This window comes from Haliotis rufescens, unplaced genomic scaffold (genome assembly GCF_023055435.1).
Source record: "Haliotis rufescens isolate VD_foot unplaced genomic scaffold, xgHalRufe1.0.p SCAF_1, whole genome shotgun sequence".
Classification (NCBI taxonomy): domain Eukaryota; kingdom Metazoa; phylum Mollusca; class Gastropoda; order Lepetellida; family Haliotidae; genus Haliotis; species Haliotis rufescens.
The window spans coordinates 84,406,848-84,432,867 of NW_025963779.1; the positions used below are offsets into that span (position 1 = coordinate 84,406,848).

Genomic DNA, 26,020 nt, shown 5'->3' on the forward strand with positions numbered 1-26,020 from the left:
GCAAAGTCCGGCGTTCGTCGTTGTCCAGTGTGATCTCATTCTTTGTTTGAGTCCCCACTATTTCATTCTCTTGTGATTTATTGGCATACTCTTACCATGTATTGACTTGATATATGTCATCGCATATATGTTTGCTGCCTCATTCTTGTATTGAAAATGTTTTTGTGACTATGATTTTCAAACATTAGAGGGATTATCTGGTACTGGAAGATATTTTCTCTGTATGTCATCATCATCATCATCATCGTCGTCGTTGTCGTCGTCGTCGTCGTCATCATCATCCCCCACGCCTCGTTAGATTGTTTACGGGTCATTTTTTACTGTGTGGTCACTCGAAACTCATGTTTCGGTAGTAAGTGATTACAGGGCAGTTTTAATCTAGTACTGACTTACTCTGGTTGTATTGAGCTCAACCTATTAGCTAGCGTTTTCCTTACTCTGTTTTCAAGTAATCCATGGATAACCAACCTTCCCGTGATTGTCTAGCTTTTGTGGAATTTTAATATTTTCTTGCTTATTTAAAGAGTCTTTAGTCTATAAGACTAGTTTGATATTCAGACGTTCTCGTCTACTTTACGTTACGTCTCTACGTCCTCGTTCTCTTCTCACAAAGCGACGTCAAATCCAGCTCACTTGAGCGCAATCAGTCTTTCAACTATTTATGGTTCTTTTATAACGTATTTTCCCGCATTCTCTTGATGTCTGTAAAGTAGTCCTAGAGTAATTGTCTGAATATGAACAACGTCAAACTCAAATATGTCTTGATTAAGCATTTATTCATGGTATCAATGTGAAGCCACATGCCCACCCGTAAAGGTTGAGTATGTCTCTTCTGATTCCGCCATAAACATTGTTATTCGATTAAAACTCTCTGCCATGGAGTTCAAGTAGCGTTTCTATGTTTACATATAATCGTCATTCCATTCTCCTTTCGTATTAGTTACATGCATGTAGCAAACATCATATACTCAGGCAGAACCAGAATTTTGTAGGTGTGGGGAAGTGTTGGGGTGTGTGTGTGCACATAATCCCCAAGTCACGAACTCACTTGGGCAACGGCGCAGTTAACATGTAAGGTGTCTGAAAAAGTGGATCCCACTGGATCCGTCAGTGATATTTGTCAAATTTTGAACTAATTATTCCCTTCCCACGCTTAGCGTCTGCAGTCGTAATACCTGTAAAAAATAAACTTGAAAAGTACTTAATTGAAATGCATGAGAGCGCTTGTTAACTGCTTCCGGCGACAAACCCTGTCTCGCCAGACGCTTTGATTCATGCCGTGTAGAACACTTACCCCATCATGTAAATACCTCCCCGATTAAAATCAAACATGACTGACTTTTTAACAAAAGCAATGTTTTTAATACTTCTTGAATGAACTTTAAAGATCAAAACAGGCCATTTGGGAGATAAACCTGTGATTTTGATGTTCACTGACGGGCAAAGGAAACCTCCCAATTGGTTCTATCATTTGAATTTCAATTTAAAATATCTTAAGTTAGCGACACTATCCAATATATACTGTACTGCCTTTGAATACTTCTTCATAGTTTTATTTTGAAAAATATGGTTTTCATTTAAATCTTTCAAAATCTAAAAAAGAAAAAAAATCGCATGAGGCACCACTGCTGATGGGTAGAGTATCTTAGACATCTTATCTTTAAAAATTAATAAAGTTCCTTTTTTTTAACAAATTTACATTTCAAACATGGTAGGGGTCGTGTAGTTGTCAATTCATTTCTCTTCAAGTCATCATTGAAACAATTTGTTTTTTCACCAAAATATTCAGCTACAGTTTGATTTTTTACAAATATTTCTGTTGCAGGTATGAGTGAAGGTTCAATAGACCTGATCAATTTTAACAACAGTTCTTTCAATTTTCATTTACATTAAAAATAGACTCGGTATACTTTCTTTTGCCCCACAGCTTGAGTGCGGGGTTTGAGAGAATACCCAGAGCTCTTAATTTAATTTTGGTAGCCATTTTGCCAAATGTTACAAAAATTCGAATATGCGCTTTCAAAGTGTTTCAGTATATGTAAAGATCAAGCATGACATTTGGGAGATAAACCTCTGATTTTGATGTATGTGCGGTTTTTGAGTGATAACAAACGTGTTAGCATCATGTCTTAATTATATGTTTAAATTTTCATACATGGTAAATATTAGTAATACATATTGTTTTAAACGTGTATGGTAATCAGTATGCGCGGTATTATGTTACTCTCATGTGGTACCCAACTCGTTTATATACTTAAACGCCCATGACTGGTTACTGCGCATGTCGGTGTTTCTCACGCATCAACAGCCGACAAGCCCTTCCGCAGCAGCTGCACTAATTGTTTATTAAGTGCAGGTGGTATTGGGCATACTTAGCCGATTTACATTTTAATTGTAAACGACACATTAACAAAAGTAAGATGGTCGAATGTGCAAAATCGCCTCCCGACACCTGAAAGTTCGCTAATCGTCGTAAATCTCCGGTAATCTCCGTACACATCACGTATTTTGTGGAAGAAAAAACAGGGAGACATTTGCAGACAGCCATGTTTGGTTTCAGATTAGCGTCTAACAGATTCACAAACATGACGTCTTCCGAGAATCTTCCTCAAATGTGTACTTATTAATACTTCGAAGCGGAAAATGTATAAATATGTATTCGGTTTATAATTTCCATGAGGACTGAGGTCGTATTGATTTCCTATGTATTAAATACATTACCCTTAGTATGGATAACAACGTCTTTATTCACTGTCACGCCGTTTCTGGGCCGCTTCTTGCCTATGTATTAATGTGTGTGTAGCCATCTCAGACCACATGACCATGCTAAAACTTGAAAATTACTTTGATCTCTCCCCGAAATGATTTCGCTTTTGTGGCTGTAAGTTTAATTTTGGTCGAATGCAAATTCTTTCTTATTTAATAAATACTTTCATTTTGATTTAATCGTATATGTTGTAGAAAAGTCAGGCTTGAAAGGAAATACTGGTGTCCTTCCCAGTGCTGTTGCTTGCATATTGCTAAAAGCGGCGTAAAACCAGACTCATTCACGCACATTCGGAAACGTTTAAGACTTCCAGAAATGTATGATTTTTTAAAATTGAAATAAAACTATATTCTTGTTTTATTAAGTGCTATTCGTTGCTACTCTGCACTATTCCTCCAAATCTACCAAAAGCAATTAGCCTCGAGCATCTCGTCAATCTTGACCACTGGTTCCACACGAAAGCTCTAATAGTAAAACTAGACTGTTTACATGCAACATAACACACCGCACCCTGTCTCAATACTTTGTTTAAGGGGAGTTTTGGACCGTGTAGATAGTAAGTGATACTGTACGCATTACGCAGGGGAGCAGTCATTTCCCTTTACAATCATTGCTCGGGGAGCAGTCATTGTCCATCACTGCACAGTGTCGAGTACATGAGATCACGTGAGGGTAGGCCGGCGATAGTGTAGCCATTAGTAATGTCGCTTGGGTGAGAACCTCGAAATGTGCTGTTGCGTAGTATTAAAGGTGTTACAACACATCGCACATAATAAAGTATTTGTTGTAAATCAATACGTTTCAATCCAAATAAATAAATTGTTAGGGATTCATGTCATTTGATTGGCTAACCAACAACTATTTGCCATAGTGTCACCTTGACATGGGCTAATATCGTGGATGTATTTCCAACCTTTTGTGCAAGACATTGTTTTCTCAAATATATGTGTATTGGTTGTGAGGTAAGCAATATATGTGATATTTACCAGGCCGTCACTTGACGTCGTCATGTGAACGGTTGTTACTGAAGTAGCGTGTAGTGGTATTAGCGAACATAGCGTTATTTCAGTTTAACTATTGAATTAGCCTAAACCGCATATATCCTTTGTCACAAACAAACACCAGGCTCATGTACACCAAGCTATAGTGTTTACTTAAAGCTACACCTGTTTTAGTTTTAGAAGGACAACAAATAAAGGATTGTGTAGGGGCAAATAAACAAATCTTCTTATTCTTTCACAAACGGAATGCGGACCAAAATGTTGCGAACGATCTGAAAAGAGTCGTTTCAAATATTTGTCTGTAATTTGGAGATGTAAATGAATTATTGCTGAGACTCGGGCCAACGTTACGTCGCATGCGGGCGTCGTCTCCAAAGCCGTCAGCATAAGTCAGATGGCAGGCATGATTAGTCTGTTTACAGAAGTGTAGCTCACCTGATTAAAGGATTTGATGCGATCTCCCTTTCGCCCCAGCCTATGTAACAGTCGGTTCAACTTGGAACTTAACAGATTCCCACTTGTTGAAGTGACGTACACTTACATCTGTAGTTTATGTCCACCTGACAATGCGGAATGAGGACGATGTGTTTAAATGATTAGTTTTGAGATGAACTGTTTTATACGTATTGACGTCGCCACTAACTGATTTCAGATCCAGTTCAGCTTGTCCTTGTGTATTCGCACCTCACCATTGATGTGTGAGTTATCTGAAGACATCAGGACTCGGATCTTATGCTAGCCTGACCCAACTGACACTAATACACCACTCAATGGTGGGATGTCTTTCTCTGCAGTCTTGGATCTTCATCGTTTGTTGTGATAAAATATCATTTTTAAAACAGTTAAATTGAACTGAATTAAAAGTCAATTTTTTTACCTTATGCCCAAACCATGTGGTAATGTACGGTCAATCCTACTGTAAAATCGCCTTATTTCTATTCATATAAAAACGAGGAAGGCAAAAATCGTTATCTGAAGAAATGTTGATGAATAGTAATGTATTTTATCAATGATCTCAGGGTTCTATGATTCCATAGCTTTGGTATCAACCCCTAATAATGGAATATATTTTATATACATATATTTTATATATTTGGGGTTTGACTGAACAATTTCAGAACATGACCTGCCTCGTGGCAACATCAACACCCACTGTGGCCACAGGTAACCGTATTGCACCTTAAGGAGCACGTTTAAGGGACAAGTAAACCAAGATTCCACACCATCGCTTGTCCTGACATGTCTCAGACGACAAACCTTCTTGTCGTAAAACAAAGAAACGTATTTACATGGAAAAGCTGACTTCCGGTTTCACGAACCATTTCAAAGACATTTGGTGTAAACAATCGTCTGCGATCGCCGGTTTGTGATTTCTAGGGTCTGTGTAGGACTATGGGTTAAATACAGGTCAATGTGGGGAGGTTCCCAAGCGACCCCCTTAGGTGGACTCACCTACATGACATAAGTCAGTTCTAAAAGTACGTGATCCTGTAAAAAAGTGACACGTCGAAAAATCTATAAATGCCTGTTCCCTTATATTCCTCAGTCGCTTTCGTTCTCAAAACGTCTCTCAACTCAACGCAATGGGCTCAAAGGTCCACATCGTCATATTCGTGTTTGGACTTGCCGCCATTTTGTTTTTGAATGCGGTCGATTCCATCGATTTTCTCGACGACAATTTCGGAGCAGACCCCGGATGTAAAGACCCATGGACAACGGAGTGGACCAGAGATAACCAAGACTGCAGTAAAGTTCATTTCTGTGTACAGGGCAAGAAATACTGGAGTATAAACTGCAACGACAGTCGAGTGTGGTCCAATATCGGCCATGCATGCGTGGAGCCAATGTCCCAGTGGGACGACTGTAATCAAGTGATGACCACCCCCGCTATCAGTGAGTACACCAGAAGTTTGGTTTGCACTGTCATATATTTCAGCATTATAAGAAATATGACGTCATCAAGTGCCATGACGTCAAAGATATTTATGTGACATCGGTCAAAAAGGAGGTCTCACTAAACGGATTCATCTCCCCTTTTTACTGAAATAAAGTGATTGAGTATGGTTTTACGCCGCTTTTAGAAATATTCCAGCAATATCACGACGGGGGACACCAGAAATGGGCTTCGCACATTGTACCCATGTCGGGAATCGAACCCGGGTCTTCGGCGTGACGAGCGAACACTTTAACCACTAGGCTACCCGATCGCCCCTTGAAATAAAGACAATGGCAATAAATTTTCACTATGCAAAACTACAGGCACCAGTATTACACTGGGAAGCTCGTCAAGACTTTTTATGTTACATTCTATGGAACATTTAGCCATTGCAATGCGTCATATTACCCCAAATATCACACATTTGAGATTTTTAGATAAATTTGATTTACAAAGTTCTCAATCAAAATTCACGTTGGATGATAATACAAAAGGTCACTGGGACTTACAGATTATTTCCCACCTAGTGAATTTATGATTGTACTAATGGCACTTCTTCATTCGGGTGTGATCGACCACAGAGTTCTGGGCACCGTTCCACAAAGCGATCTTACCGCTAAGATGATCATAACTCCCATACTTTAACATAGGCTTACGACAATCGTAGCCCGACGATCGCATTGTGGCTCCGTTCCACCAAGCGATCTTAGCTTTGAGACTATGGTACCTCCTATACTTTAACATAAACTTACGACAATCGTAGCTAAGATCACATTTGGCACGGGGCCCAGGATATGTGCCCCACATGTATCAAGGACAAGGAAAAATATGAATTTTGCTCGAAGTTGATTGGCTAATCCACTCCTGTGTTCATTTGTTTTGGAAAAAGCCATTACGATGTGACGTCATATCAGTTGATTGTAAATAACATTAATATGACGTCATCCATTGTTCTTGACATCACGGGACGTCATTATTACAATAGCGGATTGAGCTGATGTCTCTAAATATGATGCGGAAACTTACTCTTTTCTCACAGTTTCTTTATATTGCATAATTTGCTCGCAATTCCGTATTACTGATAATATTTCCAAAATATATTAATTCACGATCTCGTCATGATATTCCTCCTAGTTTGTCAGTTATTCCCACTTTAACATACAATAGTACGCGAGAAAGTGCAATATCTAACACTGGAATCGGTATCCTGCATCCCCCGACATATTCATTACAGTGCTTAATGTCCACGTTCTAAAGAGATTGATCGCCGTGAATAGCTGTAAAAATTGCTGATGCGGCATAAAACAATATTCATTCATTCTAAAGAGATTGCTTGAATGGAATCTACATTGACTGATATAGAACTGTGGTCTCCAAAAATATTTGAACTCTAATATCAAATAATTATTACAATTGATCTTTTATACATAATAGCTACTATTACTACCGCGTTGTGCAAACAGTTGGTGAGCTAGCGTGATACTCAACGGCGATCTATTTGTTTTGATGAAAAATGTTAATCGTCCAGAATATTTGTCAATACATATACTCAAACACTCAAAGATATTTGATATAAACATACACTTCATTAGCATGTCCAACATGTCATTGTTTTGTTATGTTTACAGAAGAAAGTCTTTTGAAACCAATCTTGTATAAACATAGAATTGCATTTTCCAGATTTAGATGCCCATCACATGTGTTTTAATTGAAACATTGTACGTTGTACATATTTAGCTCCATTATTATACCAATTCTAAATATTTGTAAGTTTAATGAATTAATGTCATCTGTAAATATCAATGTATTAATGTCATTAACAGCTTTATTTGTCACTTTGAGAAATCATAAGACATGTGACATAAACAACTGAACATTATTTCTGTACATGTACTATCCACACATATGTGTACGATAGACACGTGGTCTTTCAGTATTTCTGTACATGTACTATCCACACATATGTGTACGATAGACACCTGGTCTTTCAGTATTTCTGTACATGTACTATCCACACATATGTGTACGATAGACACGTGGTCCTTCAGTATGTTTGTACATGTACTATCGACACATATGTGTACGATAGACACGTGGTCCTTCAGTATGTTTGTACATGTACTATCCACACATATGTGTACGATAGACACGTGGTCTTTCAGTATGTCTGTACATGTACTATCCACACATATGTGTACGATAGACACGTGGTCTTTCAGTATGTCTGTACATGTACTATCCACACATATGTGTACGATAGACACCTGGTCTTTCTGCATTAAAGACTTAGTCATTAAGGATAAAATTTAACATTTTGATTTGCATAGAATCACTAGACAGGACATTGTCGGTAGTTAATTTGAATTAGCGTTTTAATTAAAGATTTTTTGTGATCTTGCCCTTCGTTTGAAGCCATCGCTGACATTATGTTGAAGCCAACACGAATTTGCTCCGTTTCACATGTTCAGAAGAGAGAGGTATAAATCATTGCGACGCAGCGACGTGAACGGCTCACTTCGACATTTAGTGTTCTTACAGTTGTTCTGCAAACTTGGCTTAAACTACAAATAGGTAACGCGTATGCAAACAGCTGTTAGTGTTCATATGTTGGCCCTGGGATCTATTAAACGATTCTCTATTTGTATTTTAATACAAATTTAACATTCATATTAGATAAATCACAAACAACTCTCGTTCTTCATAGCCTCAGTTGTTTGATCTTCTGACGCTTGTAGTTGCCTCGCTCACTTTAAAATATCAAGCGAACCGATAAACACTGAACACTGAATAGTTGAGCACTCGTCACTTAGTTATAATTTCGCCTCTGTCATATAGTAACAAAAAGCAGCTAAATTCAACTTACAGCAATATTCCCGGAATCAAGTAAAGTGAGGTTTTATCTCAGTAATGTACGGTTTACCAACCCTTCGACATGGTGCACACGGATTCTAGCGCACAGCCGATGTAGTGACCTGTGGGTGTAATCTATGACGAGTTCTGTAACGTGTTCTATGGAGTGATCTGTGACTGTGTTCTATGACGTGTTTGATGACTATTTTATGACGTGTCCTATGATGTGTTTTGTTATGTGTTTTATGACGTGTTCTGTGTGTTTTATGACGTGACCTATGACGTGTTTTATGGCTGTTTTATGACGTGTCCTATGACGTGTCCAATGATGTGTTTTATTATGTGTTTTATTATGTGTTCTATTATGTGTTTTATGACGTGACCTGTGACGTGTTCTGTGTGTTTTATGACGTGACCTATGACGTGTTTTATGACTGTTTTATGACGTGTCCTATGACGTGTCCAATGATGTGTTTTATTATGTGTTCTATTATGTGTTTTATGACGTGACCTATTACGTGTTCTGTGTGTTTTATGTCGTGTTCTGTGGTGTGTTTTATGACTGTTTTATGACGTATCCTATGATGTTTTATCATGTGTTCTATGATGTGTTTTATGACGTGATCTATGACATGTTCTATGATGTGTTATATGACATGTTCTATGATGTATTGTATGGCGTAACCTATGACATGTTCAATAAGGTGTTATATAAAGTGATCTATGACTATTTTGTGATGTGTTTTGTGACGTGTTTTATTGCGTGTTCTATGATGTGTTCTATGATGTGTTCTTGTCATGATGCAGTGATCTATCTCCTCCCCAGATGACGAGCGTTGCGTCCTCCCCAGTGGAATGAACCCTGACCCCGACAACTGTGCCCAGTTCCTGGCCTGCACCAACCGGACAGTGGTGGCCACGATGCAGTGTCCAGAGAACACGCTCTTCTCCACCAAGAACAACACGTGCGAACTCAGTTTCCTAGTGGCTGACGAGTGTCGTACGAGACTCATTCCCGACCACGTTGTTGTTAGTAAGTACACACACATGCACGTGCACGTGCACACACACACACACACACACACACACACACACACACACACACACACACACACACACACACACACACACACACACACACACACACACACATGTGCAGCATAAAGAAGTTTGTCTCAAGTCATTTAAACAACACAAAGCTTCCTTGCGTTTTGTGATTTCATTTTACGTTGCAACTAGAGATTGATCATTTGTTCAGCAATCTCCCAAGTCCTCCTTTTATTTACTTTATGTTTTCTTCTGATACATTAGTTGAGTTAGGTGATTATGAACGCAGGAGAAGGAGCTATCTTAAATCTAGAATTTCAAATCCGATCCTTGGATTCTTTTAAAAATTAAATAAAAAGGAAGTGTATAAGAACGATTCACTCTTTGGAGGCAATGGAGTTAATTTATACACGAATCAAATAATAATCGTTGTTGTGAAAAAAGTTAACAACTATACCCTAGAAATCACATAGAGATGTTGTTTGTGTGCAAACTGTAGTTTCATAATTTAAGCTTAGATTTCATTCCACGAGAAATCCGACAAAAGCTTGAAGGTATCTACTAGGTATTACACGGAAACATGTATGTCAATGCTAGTTATCATATCACCAGACATGGACGTATTGCTGTCTTGTGTATGTATCTTGAAGGTATCTACTAGGTATTACACGGAAACATGTATGTCAATGCTAGGTGTCATACCACCAGACATGGACGTATTGCTGTCCTGTGTATGTTTCTTGAAGGCCTCTACAAGGTATTACACGGAAACATGTATGTCAATGCTAGGTGTCATACCACCAGACATGGACGTATTGCTGTCCTGTGCATGTTTCTTGAAGGTATCTACTAGGCATTACACGGAAACATGTATGTCAATGCTAGGTGTCATACCACCAGACATGGACGTATTGCTGTCCTGTGTATGTTTCTTGAAGGTCTCTACTAGGTATTACACTGAAACATGTATGTCAATGCTAGGTGTCATACCACCAGACATGGACGTATTGCTGTCCTGTGTATGTTTCTTGACGGTCTCTACTAGGTATTACACGGAAACATGTATGTCAATGCTAGGTGTCATACCACCAGACATGGACGTACTGCTGTCCTGTGTATGTTTCTTGAAGGCCTCTACTAGGTATTACACGGAAACATGTATGTCAATGCTAGGTGTCATACCACCAGACATGGACGTATTGCTGTCCTGTGTATGTTTCTTGAAGGCCTCTACAAGGTATTACACGGAAACATGTATGTCAATGCTAGGTGTCATACCACCAGACATGGACGTATTGCTGTCCTGTGTATGTTTCTTGAAGGCCTCTACTAGGTATTACACGGAAACATGTATGTCAATGCTAGGTGTCATACCACCAGACATGGACGTATTGCTGTCCTGTGTATGTTTCTTGAAGGCCTCTAATAGGTATTAAACGGAAACATGTATGTCAATGCTAGGTGTCATACCACCAGACATGGACATATTGCTGTCCTGTGTATGTTTCTTGAAGGCCTCTACTAGGTATTAAACGGAAACATGTATGTCAATGCTAGGTGTCATACCACCAGACGTGGACATATTGCTGTCTTGTGTATGTTTCTTGAAGGTGTAATTAAGTTTTATAGATGTCAACCATGGCAAACTATGTATACAGTCTTTTATAATTCAGATCACATATATGCACAACAAACAATCTCTCTTTCTGTAACGTCAACCCCTTGCAAGGCACCGATCTAGTATTAAGTGCAAGAGTAAAACAAAATATAACTCAATTGATTCAGAATTTTAGTTAAATATGTAGCATTCGAGTCTTAGTTTGAAATCAACCTTTTAATTCGTTCTTAACTTAATCTTAATGCATACAAATATCGTAGTCCAATTCAAGCTGCTATATTTGCACAGTCGTCCGCTGTTTACCGTCCCTGACATTTGCAACTTTAGCCAGTGTCCGAGTAAATTAGGTTTTGTGATCCTCACAATTCTGTCAAACACCACAAATAGTTCTGTCTCAATATCATCCCGTGATCAAGCCGTTTCATAATGTTTGTCTGTCCAATAGAGCATAAGGTCAGGCTGTCCCCTTGTGTCAAGTCCACTCTCAATGGTGTTTTGTGGTTCAGGTCAACCTCAAATATTAACTGTATTAACAGGCCAACGACAAGTTGATGTGTGGCTTTTTTTCGAAGCCAAGTGATGTATTTGATAGCAATAAGCCATAGCGACCTTTAGTGACACGTGCCCCTGATAGACGTGCTACGTGGGTAGACTTCAGCTGGTGTGTGGACTAAAGGAGAGACACAGGTGTGCGCGGAGAGAACTTGTGAGAGATGTATGAGAGACAGAACGGAATATTTGATACTGTTACGTTCTACATTTCAAAGGATAATTTCACACACTTCACAGGGGAATTAGTTTGAAATCGACTTGTAAGCATGATATTTACCAATGTTATTGAGCGAGGGGATGAATATTGCTATATGCCTATACGTCCTGCTAAATTAGGAATATGAGGCCATGAAGCTTTCAAAATACTTCATTATTGTTTTTATACGATTATTCAAGGTTACGTCTTGCCTAGTCCTCAGGGGAAATGATATTAGTATCAAAAGAGTAATATGATCCTATTCTATCATTAAAATGCCTGTCAAAGATTTAACCATTGTAGTCATCATGCTCACTTCATATTGCATGTCTATTAACATTATCACATCTCGACTTCAGCCACTGCCAGTCCAATCATCGACAAACCTTGCGAGGGGACCAAGAACGGTGACGTCCATGACCCCACCCATTGTGCCCGCTTCTACAAGTGCAACTACGGTCGCGTCGTCGCCAGAATCAAGTGTCCCGCAAACAGTGCCTTCTCATCCGAGAAGGTCAAGTGCGACTGGAGAGCAAACGTCGACTGCCAGGATCGTCCACTCTCTTGAACTCCTCTGATCACGTGTCCGTCTATCGACCAATGGTTTTGCTTCCTCGTGTCATATGAGAATACACTAATCAATGGCAACATCACCCCAACTTCTTATTTCATTGAATATCATTTTTGTTTTTAAAGATACGTTTGTTTGGTTTTATCAATTGTCGAACCAATTTGTCTACTTGTGATGACATCTGAACGAGGGCTATTTTGATTTCAGAATGATAGTTTAATACACACCTCATCTTTAATTTATTTCATTTTTGTTCAAAGAAGCTCGGATCGACATGATTTTTTTATAACTGTTCTTAATAAAACACTGTCTCAGAAAATTGTGTTCAGTCTATAGGCATATTGAAATATGGCGATTGACATATATGAACTGATAAGAGGATATGCATAAATAGTAACATTCTTCAGAATGCTTAATGGATATTAGAATAAGTTAGTGATCGAATGAATGACGTCATGCAGTGTATGTGTTTTGTGGAGAAATAAATTGTTTTCATTAAATATTGTGACTGTTATTGTCTTATTTTCGGTCTTTTGCCGCTCTCTTGGGTCTACAAGGGTCTATTACCACTCTCATGGGTCTACAAGGGTCTGTTACCACTCTCTTAAGTCTACAAGGGTATATTGCCACTCTCTTGGGTCTGCAAGGGTCTATTGCCACTCTCTTGGGTCTACAAGAGTCTTTTGCCGCTCTCTTGGGTCTACAAGGGTCTATTGCCACTCTTTTGGGTCTACAAGGGTCTATTACCACTCTCTTGGGTCTGCAAGGGTCTATTGCCACTCTCTTGGGTCTACAAGGGTCTTTTGCCGCTCTCTTGGGTCTACAAGGGTCTATTGCCACTCTTTTGGGTCTACAAGGGTCTGTTACCACTCTCATGGGTCTACAAGGGTATATTGCCACTCTCTTGGGTCTGCAAGGGTCTATTACCACTCTCATGGGTCTACAAGGGTATATTGCCACTCTCTTGAGTCTGCAAGGGTCTATTACCACTCTCATGGGTCTGCAAGGGTCTATTGCCACTCTCTTGGGTCTACAAGGGTATATTGCCACTCTTTTGGTTCTACAAGGGTCTATTACCACTCTCATGGGTCTACAAGAGTCTATTGCCACTCTCTTGGGTCTACAAGAGTCTATTACCACTCTCATGGGTCTACAAGGGTCTATTACCACTCTCATGGGTCTGCAAGGGTCTATTGCCACTCTCATGGGTCTACAAGGGTCTATTACCACTCTCATGGGTCTACAAGGGTCTATTACCACTCTCATGGGTCTACAAGGGTCTATTACCACTCTCATGGGTCTACAAGGGTCTGTTACCACTCTCTTAAGTCTACAGAGGTCTATTTCCACACTCAAGGGTCTGACCCGTGAAGATCCGGGTTAGAATAGGTCTTCAGCAACCCAAGGTTGTCGTAAGAGGAGACTGACGGGATCGGGTGGTCTTGGTTGATACATGCCATGGTTTCCCAATTGCGTAGATCAATGCTCATGATATCAATCACTGGATTGTCTGGTCCAGACTCGATTATTTACAGTCCGACGTCATATAGCTGGAATACTGCTGAGTGCAAACAAACTTCCAGGGTATATTGTCACCTTAATACACTTTCATACCACTCTTCTAAATACCCAAACTGGTCGCAATCAATCAATCAATATATATATATATCAGTATACATATATACTGAACATGTTCTTTGTCAGCACCTTACATGCGGCGTCACACAACTCACTCACTCTCTTTGTTAGTGACTTCATCGTCAACACCCACTGTGCGTCAAGTTTCAAGGTCGTTCTTTAGATTCCTCTATCTCAGACTTACAATGAACCAATGTTAGGGTTCGATCGCTATTTAGCAAATAATGGCAATACCTTTGACATATACGGAAAGTGTGCCCCTTAATTCAATAGAATCTTTAGCTAAAATGTGACAGGTAGATGTGAGATAGCGATTAACTTCACTTACATTTAGTTTTTCACGTGGCACTTCTTGCTGATCCACGCATTAAACACGTCATTGATCGATAAATGAATTATTTCCATGGCAGAGTCATGCGAATGACCTTGACCGTTACAAAAATGAGACCTTGGCCGACACGACCTTCTTCCTATGTTCACCTTTCTTCAATTCATTTCGTGTCTATGCTGCCAAGTGCTTGTACATCAAATAAGATTATTATTGTTCGGACAACTGTTGAGAGGATGATTGCACTTTACACGATTAGGACCAACCTCGTGCTGGAGGCAATGCAACCGTCAACCTTGACCACGGATCACGGTGTTTCGCCTGGAGGAGCACGTTTAAGGGGCAACAACTCTGTATCATCGCTTGTCCTGACATGTCCCAGACGACAAACCTTGTCGTAAAACAAAGAATCGTATTTACATGGACAATTTGGCTTCCGGTTTCACGACAAATTACAAAGAAAGTTGGTGTAAACAGTCGTCTGCGATCGTTGGTTTGTGAGGATAAGGTCTGTTTAGGACATAGGGTTAAATACAGGCCCATATCGGGAGCTCCCCAGAGACCCCTCCTTGTGGATTCACCTACCCAGCAAACATGACAAATCAGTTCCCGACGTACGTCTTTGGAGTCAACCTGTAAAAAAGTGACACGTTAGAAAATCTATAAAGGCCTGTCCCCTCATATACCTCGTTGGATTCCACTGCTCATACTTCTCTCAACTCAACGCAATGGGCTCGAAGGTGCATATTATCATATTCGTGTTTGGACTTGCCGCCATTTTGTTTTTGAATGCAGTCGATTCCATCGATTTTAGTGACGATAATTTCGGAGCAGACCCCGGATGCCAGGATCCTTGGTCGACGGAATGGACTAGAGACAACCAGGATTGCAGTAAAGTTCATTTCTGTGTACAAGGCAAGAAATACTGGACTATAAACTGCAACGACAGTCGAGTGTGGTCCAATATCGGCCATGCATGCGTGGAGCCAATGTCCCAGTGGGACGACTGTAATCAAGTGATGACCACCCCCGCTATCAGTGAGTACACCAGTAGTTCCATGTATTTAACCATGAATTATTAAAACATGTTTTAACATGGATGATATGAAACAAAATCTAGGACAGTTGTGTGACCGGTGTTGTCGGGTTAATAAGGTCATAACGTGTCTATTCACATGGTTAGCATTGTGTCATAAAAAAATATTTACAATTTGATAAATATTTTACACCCATTTTGTATTAGTTAGTCCAAGGTACAAGGATATCACTGCCGTTAATATCGCAAACATACATACAACATACACTAATAAAAATAAGTTAAGGATCACCGATTCCTTCATATTACTACAGTGAATCGGCCATGCCACAACAGATTGACTATATAGTAATATGAAAGAATCGGATGGTCCTTAACTTTTTTCCCAGTTGTATACATGGACATAAGTTTTGCTGCTACATTTTATTGTTGTTCTAGGTTTGGAATGAGTTCAACATAGGTTAAGACTGTTATTAAAGTATCAGAATAAGAATTCCAGTAATAAAATATGCAACAAAATGTAATACTCGTTACGATTCGTTTTGCATACTTATAAACAGGCGTTTGGGAAACAAAATAATCATGCGATTTAATAATCGTGGGAAGATATGTTGAATCATTTCTTGCTGGAATCGTTATTAGGTGTTCTCCCGAGATACTCAAAGACGCTAAACATGCCGGCAACTTAATGTTCAAAACAAGGGATAACAAAACATTTTGAAAAACCCATCCGTTTACACACATAACTCCTAATAGTAAATAAAACCAAAACAACTTTGGTCGCTGAACGAATCTGGCAGATATCAAGAAAAACAACAATAATCATTGACATGCACATTCCAGGAAGCAGGTTAGGTCGTATCTTAGTACTGCACTGTTTACTAACCCTTTCAAATGGTAGGTTCTGTTTCTAGCGCACAACCTTTGACGTGATCTGTGATGTGTTCTATGAAGTGATCTGTGACCATGTGTTCTATGAAGTGGTTTGTGACTGTGTCCTATGATGTGTTTAATGACGTGTGTTATGGAGTGTTTTATGACGTGATCTATGACGAAATGATTTGTGACTGCGTTTTATGTGTTTTATGACGTGTTCTATGAAGTGATTTGTGACTGTGTTCTATGATGTGTTCTATGATGTGTTCTTGTCATGATGCAGTGATCTATCTCTTCCCCAGATGACGAGCGGTGCGTCCTCCCCAGTGGAATGAACCCTGACCCCGACAACTGTGCCCAGTTCCTGGCCTGCACCAACCGGACAGTGGTGGCCACGATGCAGTGTCCAGAGAACACGCTCTTCTCCACCAAGAACAACACGTGCGATTTGAGTTTCCTCGTGGCTGCTGAGTGTCGTACGAGACTCATCCCAGAACACGTCGTTGTTAGTAAGTACACAAACATGCAGCCCCCTGAAGATCCGGGCTAGTGCTGTCTGACTCGCTGATTTGGTTGAAGCTTTTAATTGTTTCCCAATTGTGTGGATCGATGCTCATGATGTCAATCACTGGATTGTCTGGTTCAGACTCGATTTTTTCCAGACCGCCGTCATAAAGCTGAAATATTGCTGAGAGTTGCGAGAGCCGGAAGAATTTCGTTTTCATTTTGTCTACATGTACATACACCATAGCACATTATTTCTCACGCTCATGACATAAATTGAATTGGACGGCTATATTAAATAGTAGGGTCTGGGAAGTCTATGTAGGGTAGCACATGTAGACTCTCCACTAGTGTTGTGTACATGTTACAGTCAATGTGTAAAATGTGATACACGTTGGCAATTTACAAAATGTTTAATGTCAATGTTTTGGACAGATTGACGACAATTATCAAGAAGTTCAAAAGGGCTTACTATCATCACAATATACCAATCATGCAAGGATTATATTGGTTGGTTGGTTGGTTTGTTGTTTAACGCCGCGCTCAGCAATATTCCAGCTATATGACGGCGGTCTGTAAATAATCGAGTCTGGACCAGACAATCCAGTTATTAATATCATGAGCATCGATCCACACAATTGGGATCGATGACATGCATCAACAAAGTCAGCGAGCCTGGCCACCCAATCCCGTTAGTCGCCTCCTACGACAAGCATAGTCGCCTTTTACGGCAAGCATGAGTTGCTGAAGACCTATTCTATCCCGGATCTTCACGGGTCGGCAAAGATTATAAGCCCAAAATGACAATAATATTTCTTTTAATCCTATTAGATGGTTATGAAATTCAACATCTCAGTCTTTGGAATTCGTTGTCATTATAAAGTAAATGGATCGATTTTTCGGTCCATTTGTAAAATGACTAAATATTTAGGCGTTTTGTAAATTACATCAGTGATTTACACATTGACTGTAACATGTTCAACGTAGCATATTGTCATTGTGCCTATTTACAACGTTATGAACCTACAATAACATCAGCACATCTCATCTTCAGCCACCGCTAGTCCCATCGTCGATACCCCCTGCGAGGGGACCACGAACGGTGACGTCATTGACCCCACCAACTGCGCCCGCTTCTTCAAGTGCAACTACGGCCGCGTCGTCGCCAGAATCAAGTGTCCCGCAAACAGCGCCTTCTCCTCCGACAAGCGCAAGTGCGACTGGAGAGCCAATGTGGACTGCGAGGACCGCCCATTGTCTTGAGCACCCCCAGTCACGTGACCGTCTTTCGACCAAGGGTTCTGGTGTCCTATCGATTCTTATCACGTGACCTCGACTAATCTCACGGACTATTATCGTTGTTCTTAAATATGTGTTTGTAAATTTGTTTTGTTATGTTTTATCGGCTTTTGGGGGAAGGTGATGTCAAATTCATCTCATATAACAATTCATTTTTCAATTATTTCATTATGGAAAAATAATTAAGCTTCTTGTTTTGTTTATCAAAAACCGTTTCAGGGGCACCCTGTCTCAGATGTCTGTGTTCAGGTAACATAAAAGATACATTGTAAGGACGATACACGTATGAGCTGATAAGTAAATGTGCACATGTGCTGAGATCCTTCATTATAAGAACGATACACGTATGAGCTGATAAGTAAATGTGCACATGTGCTGAGATCCTTCATTATAAGAACGATGCATTTATGAGCTGATAAGGAAATGTGTACATGTGCTGAGATCCTTCATTATAAGAACGATACACGTATGAGCTGATAAGTAAATGTGCACATGTGCTGAGATCCTTCATTATAAGAACGATACACGTATGAGCTGATAAGTAAATGTGCACATGTGCTGAGATCCTTCTTCATTATAAGAACGATACACGTATGAGCTGATAAGTAAATGTGCACATGTGCTGAGATCCTTCATTATAAGAACGATACACGTATGAGCTGATAAGAAAATGTGCACATGTGCTGAGATCCTTCATTATAAGAACGATGCATTTATGAGCTGATAAAGAAATGTGCACATGTGCTGAGATCCTTCATTATAAGAACGATACATTTATGAGCTGATAAGGAAATGTGCACATGTACGGACATCCTTCATTATAAGAACGATACACTTATGAGCTGATAAGGAAATGTGCACATGTACTGAGATCCTTCATTATAAGAACGATACACGTATGAGCTGATAAGTAAATGTGCACATGTGCTGAGATCCTTCATTATAAGAACGATACACGTATGAGCTGATAAGAAAATGTGCTCATGTGCTGAGATCCTTCATTATAAGAACGATACATTTATGAGCTGATAAGGAAATGTGCACATGTACGGACATCCTTCATTATAAGAACGATACACTTATGAGCTGATAAAGAATTGTACATAAATACTAAGACTCTTCATCATTTTTACTGGATGTAAGAACAATAGCGCCTGAAAAAAACGTAGTGATTCTTGTTGAGCTAGTGAATGATTGAATGACATTATGCAGTGTATGTGTTTCCCGAAGTAATAAACTGTTTTGATTAAATATTGTGATTGTTATTGATCCCACAATGGGACATAGCAAATACCAATGCGTTCGAACAGGATTTACTTAAATACGCATGTCTCGATTGTATAGTCGTATTGGCGTTCAAGTGTCTATAAGAATATCTGCGTTCGATTCTTACATGGGAAATGTGTTTGCAGCCACACTTCTGCATTAACCTAAATAAACGAGAAAGAAACATAACATAACCACATAAAATCTAAGTCCATTGTACGCTTCCGACTACATCATAAGCATGTCTTTATGAATCACTATCAAATAGTAATGATACCAGGTGTGCGTGAAAAGGTGAGCGTATCCTGCCCCACCGGTGGCACCCGTTACAAACACATACAAAGGCAAGTCATATGTTCACCTGTGTGAGTGAGTGAATGAGTATGGTTTTACGCCGCTTTAGCAATATACACTGAGCAGAAAACCAAACACGGGTCTATGTCAGCATTCCCATATATTTCCAACAATGGTCTATGTCAGCATTCCCATATATTTCCAACAGTGGACAGAGAACAATAGTCTATGTCAGCATTCCCATATATTTCCAACAATGGTCTCTGTCAGCATTCCCATATATTTCCAACAATGGACAGAGAACAGTAGTCTATGTCAGCATTTCCATATATTTCCAACCCTGGACAGAGAACAATGGTCTGTGTCAGTATTCACATATATTTCCAACACTGGACAGAGAACAATGGTCTATGTCAGCATTCCCATATATTTTCAACACTGGACAGAGAACAATGGTCTGTGTCAGTATTACCATATATTTCCAACACTGGACAGAGAACAATGGTCTATGTCAGCATTCCCATATATTTCCAAAATTGGACAGAGAACAATGGTCTGTGTCAGCATTTCTAACATTAACCGACAGTTTGATACAACACATTCCAAAAACAGTAAACAAACATTATCCTTCAGCATATTATTAAATCGGCATTAACAGTTATATATATAAATATACAATCCCAAAATGTGCTTGAAAATACATATTAGCTGATTTGATAATGTCTTTACTCCATTCTTAATTTAGATATTTAGTTAAATTGCTGGATAAATAACTCTCTGATCTCGCGAAGATACTCCTCTCCCTTCTATGGTCTAAGCACGTTCAATAGATTGACTGTCAACCTGCTGTTAGTTCAGTTGGTTTAATCACAACCCTGAAAGTCGGGATCCCGGATTTACACCCGCCGGCCGGTCAAGTTTCTTGAATAAACCCGTTGTTACACATGTCATCACACGGACACTAGGGGTTCTAATAACGCCGCATGTATTAGGTTGTACGTTACGGCCTTCCAGCGCGAGGATTTCTTTTTCATGCCTACTCCACCATACCCGTTTCTTCATTACGACTACTTTATGATAGCAGTCTCTTCTTTGTGGCTAATTCGTGATAGCTGTTTCCTCTCTTATGCCTACTTTGTCATAACTGTTTCTTCTTCACGCCTACTCCGTGATAGCCTTTCTTCTTGACGCCTACTCCGCGATATCCGTTTCTTCGTGACGCCTACTCCGCGATAGCCGTTTCTCCTTTACACCTACTCCGTGAAAGCCTTTCTTCTTGACGCCTACTCCGCGATAGCCGTTTCTTCTTGACGCCTACTCCGCGATAGCCGTGTCTTCTTGACGCCTACTCCGTGATAGCCGTTTCTTCTTGATGCCTACTCCGTGATAGCCTTTCTTCTTCACGCCTCCTCCGCGATAGCCGTTTCTTCGTTACACCTACTCCGTGATAGCCTTTTTTCTTCACGCCTACTCCGTGATAGCCTTTCTTCTTGATGCCTACTCCGTGATAGCCTTTCTTCTTCACGCCTCCTCCGCGATAGCCGTTTCTTCGTTACACCTACTCCGCGATAGCCGTTTCTTCTTGACGCCTACTCCGTGATAGCCTTTCTTCTTCACGCCTACTCCGCGATAGCCGTTTCGTCTTGACGCCTACTCCGCGATAGCCGTGTCTTCTTGACGCCTACTCCGTGATAGCCGTTTCTTCTTGATGCCTACTCCGTGATAGCCTTTCTTCTTCACGCCTCCTCCGCGATAGCCGTTTCTTCGTTACACCTACTCCGTGATAGCCTTTTTTCTTCACGCCTACTCCGTGATAGCCTTTCTTCTTGATGCCTACTCCGTGATAGCCTCTCTTCTTCACGCCTCCTCCGCGATAGCCGTTTCTTCGTTACACCTACTCCGCGATAGCCGTTTCTTCTTGACGCCTACTCCGTGATAGCCTTTCTTCTTGACGCCTACTCCGCGATAGCCGTTTCTTCTTGACGCCTACTCCGCGATAGCCGTTTCTTCTTGACGCCTACTCCGTGATAGCCTTTTTTCTTCACGCCTACTCCGGGATAGCCGTTTATTCTTGACGCCTACTCTGTGATGGCCTTTCTTCTTGACGCCTTTTCCACGATAGCCTTTCTTCTTGATGCCTACTCCGTGAGAGATTTACTACTTCTACCACCCTAATTCTTCTGTACACCTACTTCTTCCTACCTGTTTCTTCTGTACACGTTCTTCTTCCTACCTGTTTCTTCTGTACACCTACTTCTTCCTACCTGTTTCTTCTTTACACCTACTTCTTCCTACCTGTTTCTTCTTTACACCTACTTCTTCCTACCTGTTTCTTCTTTACACCTACTTCTTCCTACCTGTTTCTTCTTTACACCTACTTCATCCTACTTGTTTCTTCTTTACACCTACTTCTTCCTACCTGTTTCTTCTGTACACCTACTTCATCCTACTTGTTTCTTCTGTACACATACTTCATCCTACTTGTTTCTTCTTTACACCTACTTCTTCCTACCTGTTTCTTCTGTACACGTTCTTCTTCCCACCTGTTTCTTCTGTACACGTTCTTCTTCCCACCTGTTTCTTCTGTACACGTTCTTCTTCCTACCTGTTTCTTCTGTACACCTACTTCTTCCTACCTGTTTCTTCTGTACACCTACTTCATCCTACCTGTTTCTTCTTTACACCTACTTCATCCTACCTGTTTCTTCTGTACACCTACTTCATCCTACCTGTTTCTTCTGTACACCTACTTCATCCTACTTGTTTCTTCTTTACACCTACTTCATCCTACCTGTTTCTTCTGTACACCTACTTCATCCTACCTGTTTCTTCTGTACACCTACTTCATCCTACCTGTTTCTTATTTACACCTATTTCTTCCTACCTGTTTCTTCTGTACACCTACTTCTTCCTACCTGTTTCTTCTGTACACCTACTTCATCCTACCTGTTTCTTCTGTACACGTTCTTCTTCCTACCTGTTTCTTCTGTACACCTACTTCTATTCTAACTATTTCTTCTTTACACCGACTTCATGACAACCATTTCTTTTTTGTGGCTACTTCGTGATAGCCGTTTCTTCTATAAGCCTACTTAGGAACTGACTACTCCTACTTCGTCACACCCGTTTCATTCATATGCTTATTTCATTATTACTTCTATCTGAGTCACCCCACCCCTATTTAATTTGTCACCCTGTCCCTATATATTGTGTCATCCTTGCCCTATCGCGTAGGTGCGGTGGGGTAGCCTAGTAGTCAAAGCGTTGGCTCGTCACGCCGAAGACCCGGGTTCGATTTCCCGACATGGGTTCCAATGTGTGAAGCTCATTTCTGGTGTCCCCGTCCGTGATATTGCTGGAATGTTGCTAAAAGCGGCGTAAACCAAGACTCACTCACTGACCTATCTAGTATGTCATCTAGTATGTTATCTAACCCCTATCTACTATGAATGAATGAATTTCTTTATTCCCTTCAGAATTTACATCCGAAGATGTACAATAGCTCTGATATTTCTGAGAGCAAGCGTTTTGTGCTACTATTTACATAAACAGTTGTAATATTTACAATACATCTAAACATATGTTCATCATCAGCTGTGTACAACAGATGCAAAGAGGGGATAGTCTAATACATTTTAAAAAATTTAAGATATATTCACAGTATGTTTGTCATATGCTTTCCCAAGTACGCTGGTTCATAACCAGATTGTATTTGAACTGAGCCCAAGAATAGTACAAGCAAATTCTCTTCCAGAAGTTCAATTTGATCATAACTTTCAACATCCAGTTTATCCATGAGGGTGGAGATGCATTCATTTCGATCATTGATAAAATATTCACAGTGTAAAAGTACATGTCAGTCATAATCAAAGGTGTGTCTGTCACATTTAGAACATTCTCCAGATGTATTGGTTCTGGAAGCTTTCTTTATTTTAAAAATATCTAAAATTAGGATAAGTTAGAGCTAATTTCTATAATACATGTAATCTAAGGTTTGAGTGAGTTGACCTGTATCTCACCAGATCCTCTCTCATTGACAATCTGAGTTTCCATCGATCTTTCTCATATAAGGGTATTGTATTACAAACATTTTTTTCTCCATTTAGTTTTGCCAGAAAATATTCCTGTTCGGGTATAGGTCGAAATCACATGTTTATGTTTATATTTACCAGCTGTTAATATCATTGTGTCACATATGCTAGTGATAGTTTTGATATTATGAACACTGACTAAAGCTAAGTATGCACATATAAATATGTTTCTTTTCAGACTAACATGAGTTTTTGAGTTTCAAAATTCGTGCCACATTCGGGAGGGAAGTTCAAATTGACCTAGCTTTGTAAGAATGCCGTTCGAATACTTAGAATGCGCTTCGAATGATCCTTGCACATTCCGAGTGTATTAGCTCTCGAATGCAGCTCAAATGTAGTTGGAACACAGTAGGAATATTTAGTATGCTGTTAGAATGCAGTCATACTCATAAAGTGCGGTTCGATTGCTGCCCGAATAACGCCCGGCGTGTAGTTGGAAGGTGCCTCGAATTCTGTACGAATTCACGACTGTACGAATGCAGTCAGAACACTCCTGGAATGGCCGCCGAATATGGTTCGAACGCCCAAGAATTCAAACAGAATTCAGCTCGAATACTTAGAATGTACTTCGAATGTAACACGAATGTCCCGAGCTGAATTCTTTTGACATCGAAATAGATTCCGGCAGCAATCGAGATGCATTCGAGGTGCATTGCGGCTCATTCGAGGCGCATTCGGGGCAGGATTTGAAGTGGCTTGGCGTTTCGAGTCTGTTGGAATGCTGTTGGAATACACTTCGAATGCATCTCGAAAGTTTTGAGCTTGAGCAAAACATTCGGGCCGGCCATAGAAATGGGCCCGAATATTTGGAATGCACTCAGAATACAGTCAGAAGTTTTAGATTACACTTCGAGCATCCAGGAATGAAAACTTTTTTTCCATTCCGACTTCATTCCTTCTCATGCCGGCTCATCCCGCCTCTAGTGTGACTAGGGCATAGAAATTTTCAAGATTGTCTAGTAGAGAGAATAATTCGGTGCCATATTTTAACATATGCAATAATATGAAGATCATAACTATTTAATCCCACAGACTTATGTGAGCAGCTGGATTATGTTGTGAAATCAATCTGAATCTAACGGTATGGCTTTTGGTTAAACCTAATCTCCAGTCATATGCATACTGCGTAACAGTGTTAAGAGCAACTTGAAAACCTGTAGGTGTGTCAACAGGAAGGAAGCACCCGTCCTTGCACTACATGCTGCTCAATAGAAAAAGTATGTGATATTTCACCACAGTAGGTGACAAATGCACAACTAGTGCTGCAACTTTGATAGAGAAGATTCCACATCTTCCCCTAAATGCCAAGGTCATACAGTTTTTCCATGGCCTTATAATTGTTCAGGAAGGCTGCATAGGCTGTCATTTCCTAGCAAAATAATAACTTACACATTACAGCCCCATGCTCTTTTCGAAATCCGAATTGTAAAGGGCCTGGAAAGGATGGACAATGTATCATACACCACTCTTCCAATCGTTGTAGAATTACTTTTCAAATGGTTTTCCCAGACAGGATGAAAGAATAATGTAAATAGTACAGTTTGTCTTGTACATATGACTTAGTCACGTGAAATTATTCAACATTGTCCTCTTATAAAATACATGAATTGTTTGATAGGCATTACTTAGAAGTTGACGGATGACAAAGTAGACACAATTTATGGATAACAACTTCTTTAATACTGTAAAAAGTGACGTTTCGGTATAGATCCTTATACCGTTGTCCAGCAAGACTGACTTGACAACGGTATAAGGATCTATACAGAAAAGTCGCCTTTACAATATTAAAGAAGTTGTTATCCATAAATTTTGTCTACGTTGTAAAAAAATACATGTTTGAAGAAAATAGGAATAGACATCAGAGCTATTTGAATTGAGAAGATTTATCATAAACTGTTCATCTTTATGCTCATCAACCACGTTTTGTACACTCCTAATTTACATTGTATATACCCTTAGGCTTATGGACTATATTGGCTTGAACATTATGCCAGAAAATTCTGAATTCATAAAGTTGCTCTTTTTCAGGCTGAAGCTGAGACTTGATACAATCAAAATTAGAGGGAAAATGTGAAGACGTAGCCTGCTGATGCCAATTATGGCTATACATGTCATTAAGTCTTTGTTTTGTTGAATACAAGAATAACGTT

The 26,020-nt window shown here is 39.9% G+C and overlaps 2 protein-coding genes across 2 annotated transcripts; both read left to right on the forward strand.

The window, feature by feature from the left end:
* Nucleotides 1–5,299: 5,299 nt before the first annotated feature.
* LOC124136977 lies at nt 5,300–13,038 on the forward strand. Its single transcript, XM_046503058.2, has 3 exons — nt 5,300–5,661; nt 9,381–9,587; nt 12,327–13,038. The coding sequence occupies exons 1-3, from the start codon at nt 5,352–5,354 to the stop codon at nt 12,533–12,535; spliced, it is 726 nt and encodes a 241-aa protein (XP_046359014.1). The 5' UTR covers nt 5,300–5,351; the 3' UTR covers nt 12,536–13,038.
* A 2,060-nt stretch (nt 13,039–15,098) lies between these two features.
* On the forward strand, nt 15,099–19,470 carry LOC124136978. Its single transcript, XM_046503059.2, has 3 exons — nt 15,099–15,542; nt 16,719–16,925; nt 17,975–19,470. The coding sequence occupies exons 1-3, from the start codon at nt 15,233–15,235 to the stop codon at nt 18,181–18,183; spliced, it is 726 nt and encodes a 241-aa protein (XP_046359015.1). The 5' UTR covers nt 15,099–15,232; the 3' UTR covers nt 18,184–19,470.
* Nucleotides 19,471–26,020: the final 6,550 nt, after the last annotated feature.

Excerpts from the sequence above, each read along its gene's own strand:
- LOC124136977 (XM_046503058.2), top strand. The coding sequence starts at position 5,352 with ATGGGCTCAAAGGTCCACATCGTCATATTCGTGTTTGGACTTGCCGCC. Across the intron at positions 5,662-9,380 it reads GATGACCACCCCCGCTATCA|ATGACGAGCGTTGCGTCCTC; the intron begins GTGAGTACACCA and ends TCTCCTCCCCAG. Across the intron at positions 9,588-12,326 it reads TCCCGACCACGTTGTTGTTA|CCACTGCCAGTCCAATCATC; the intron begins GTAAGTACACAC and ends TCTCGACTTCAG.
- LOC124136978 (XM_046503059.2), top strand. The coding sequence starts at position 15,233 with ATGGGCTCGAAGGTGCATATTATCATATTCGTGTTTGGACTTGCCGCC. Across the intron at positions 15,543-16,718 it reads GATGACCACCCCCGCTATCA|ATGACGAGCGGTGCGTCCTC; the intron begins GTGAGTACACCA and ends TCTCTTCCCCAG. Across the intron at positions 16,926-17,974 it reads CCCAGAACACGTCGTTGTTA|CCACCGCTAGTCCCATCGTC; the intron begins GTAAGTACACAA and ends TCTCATCTTCAG.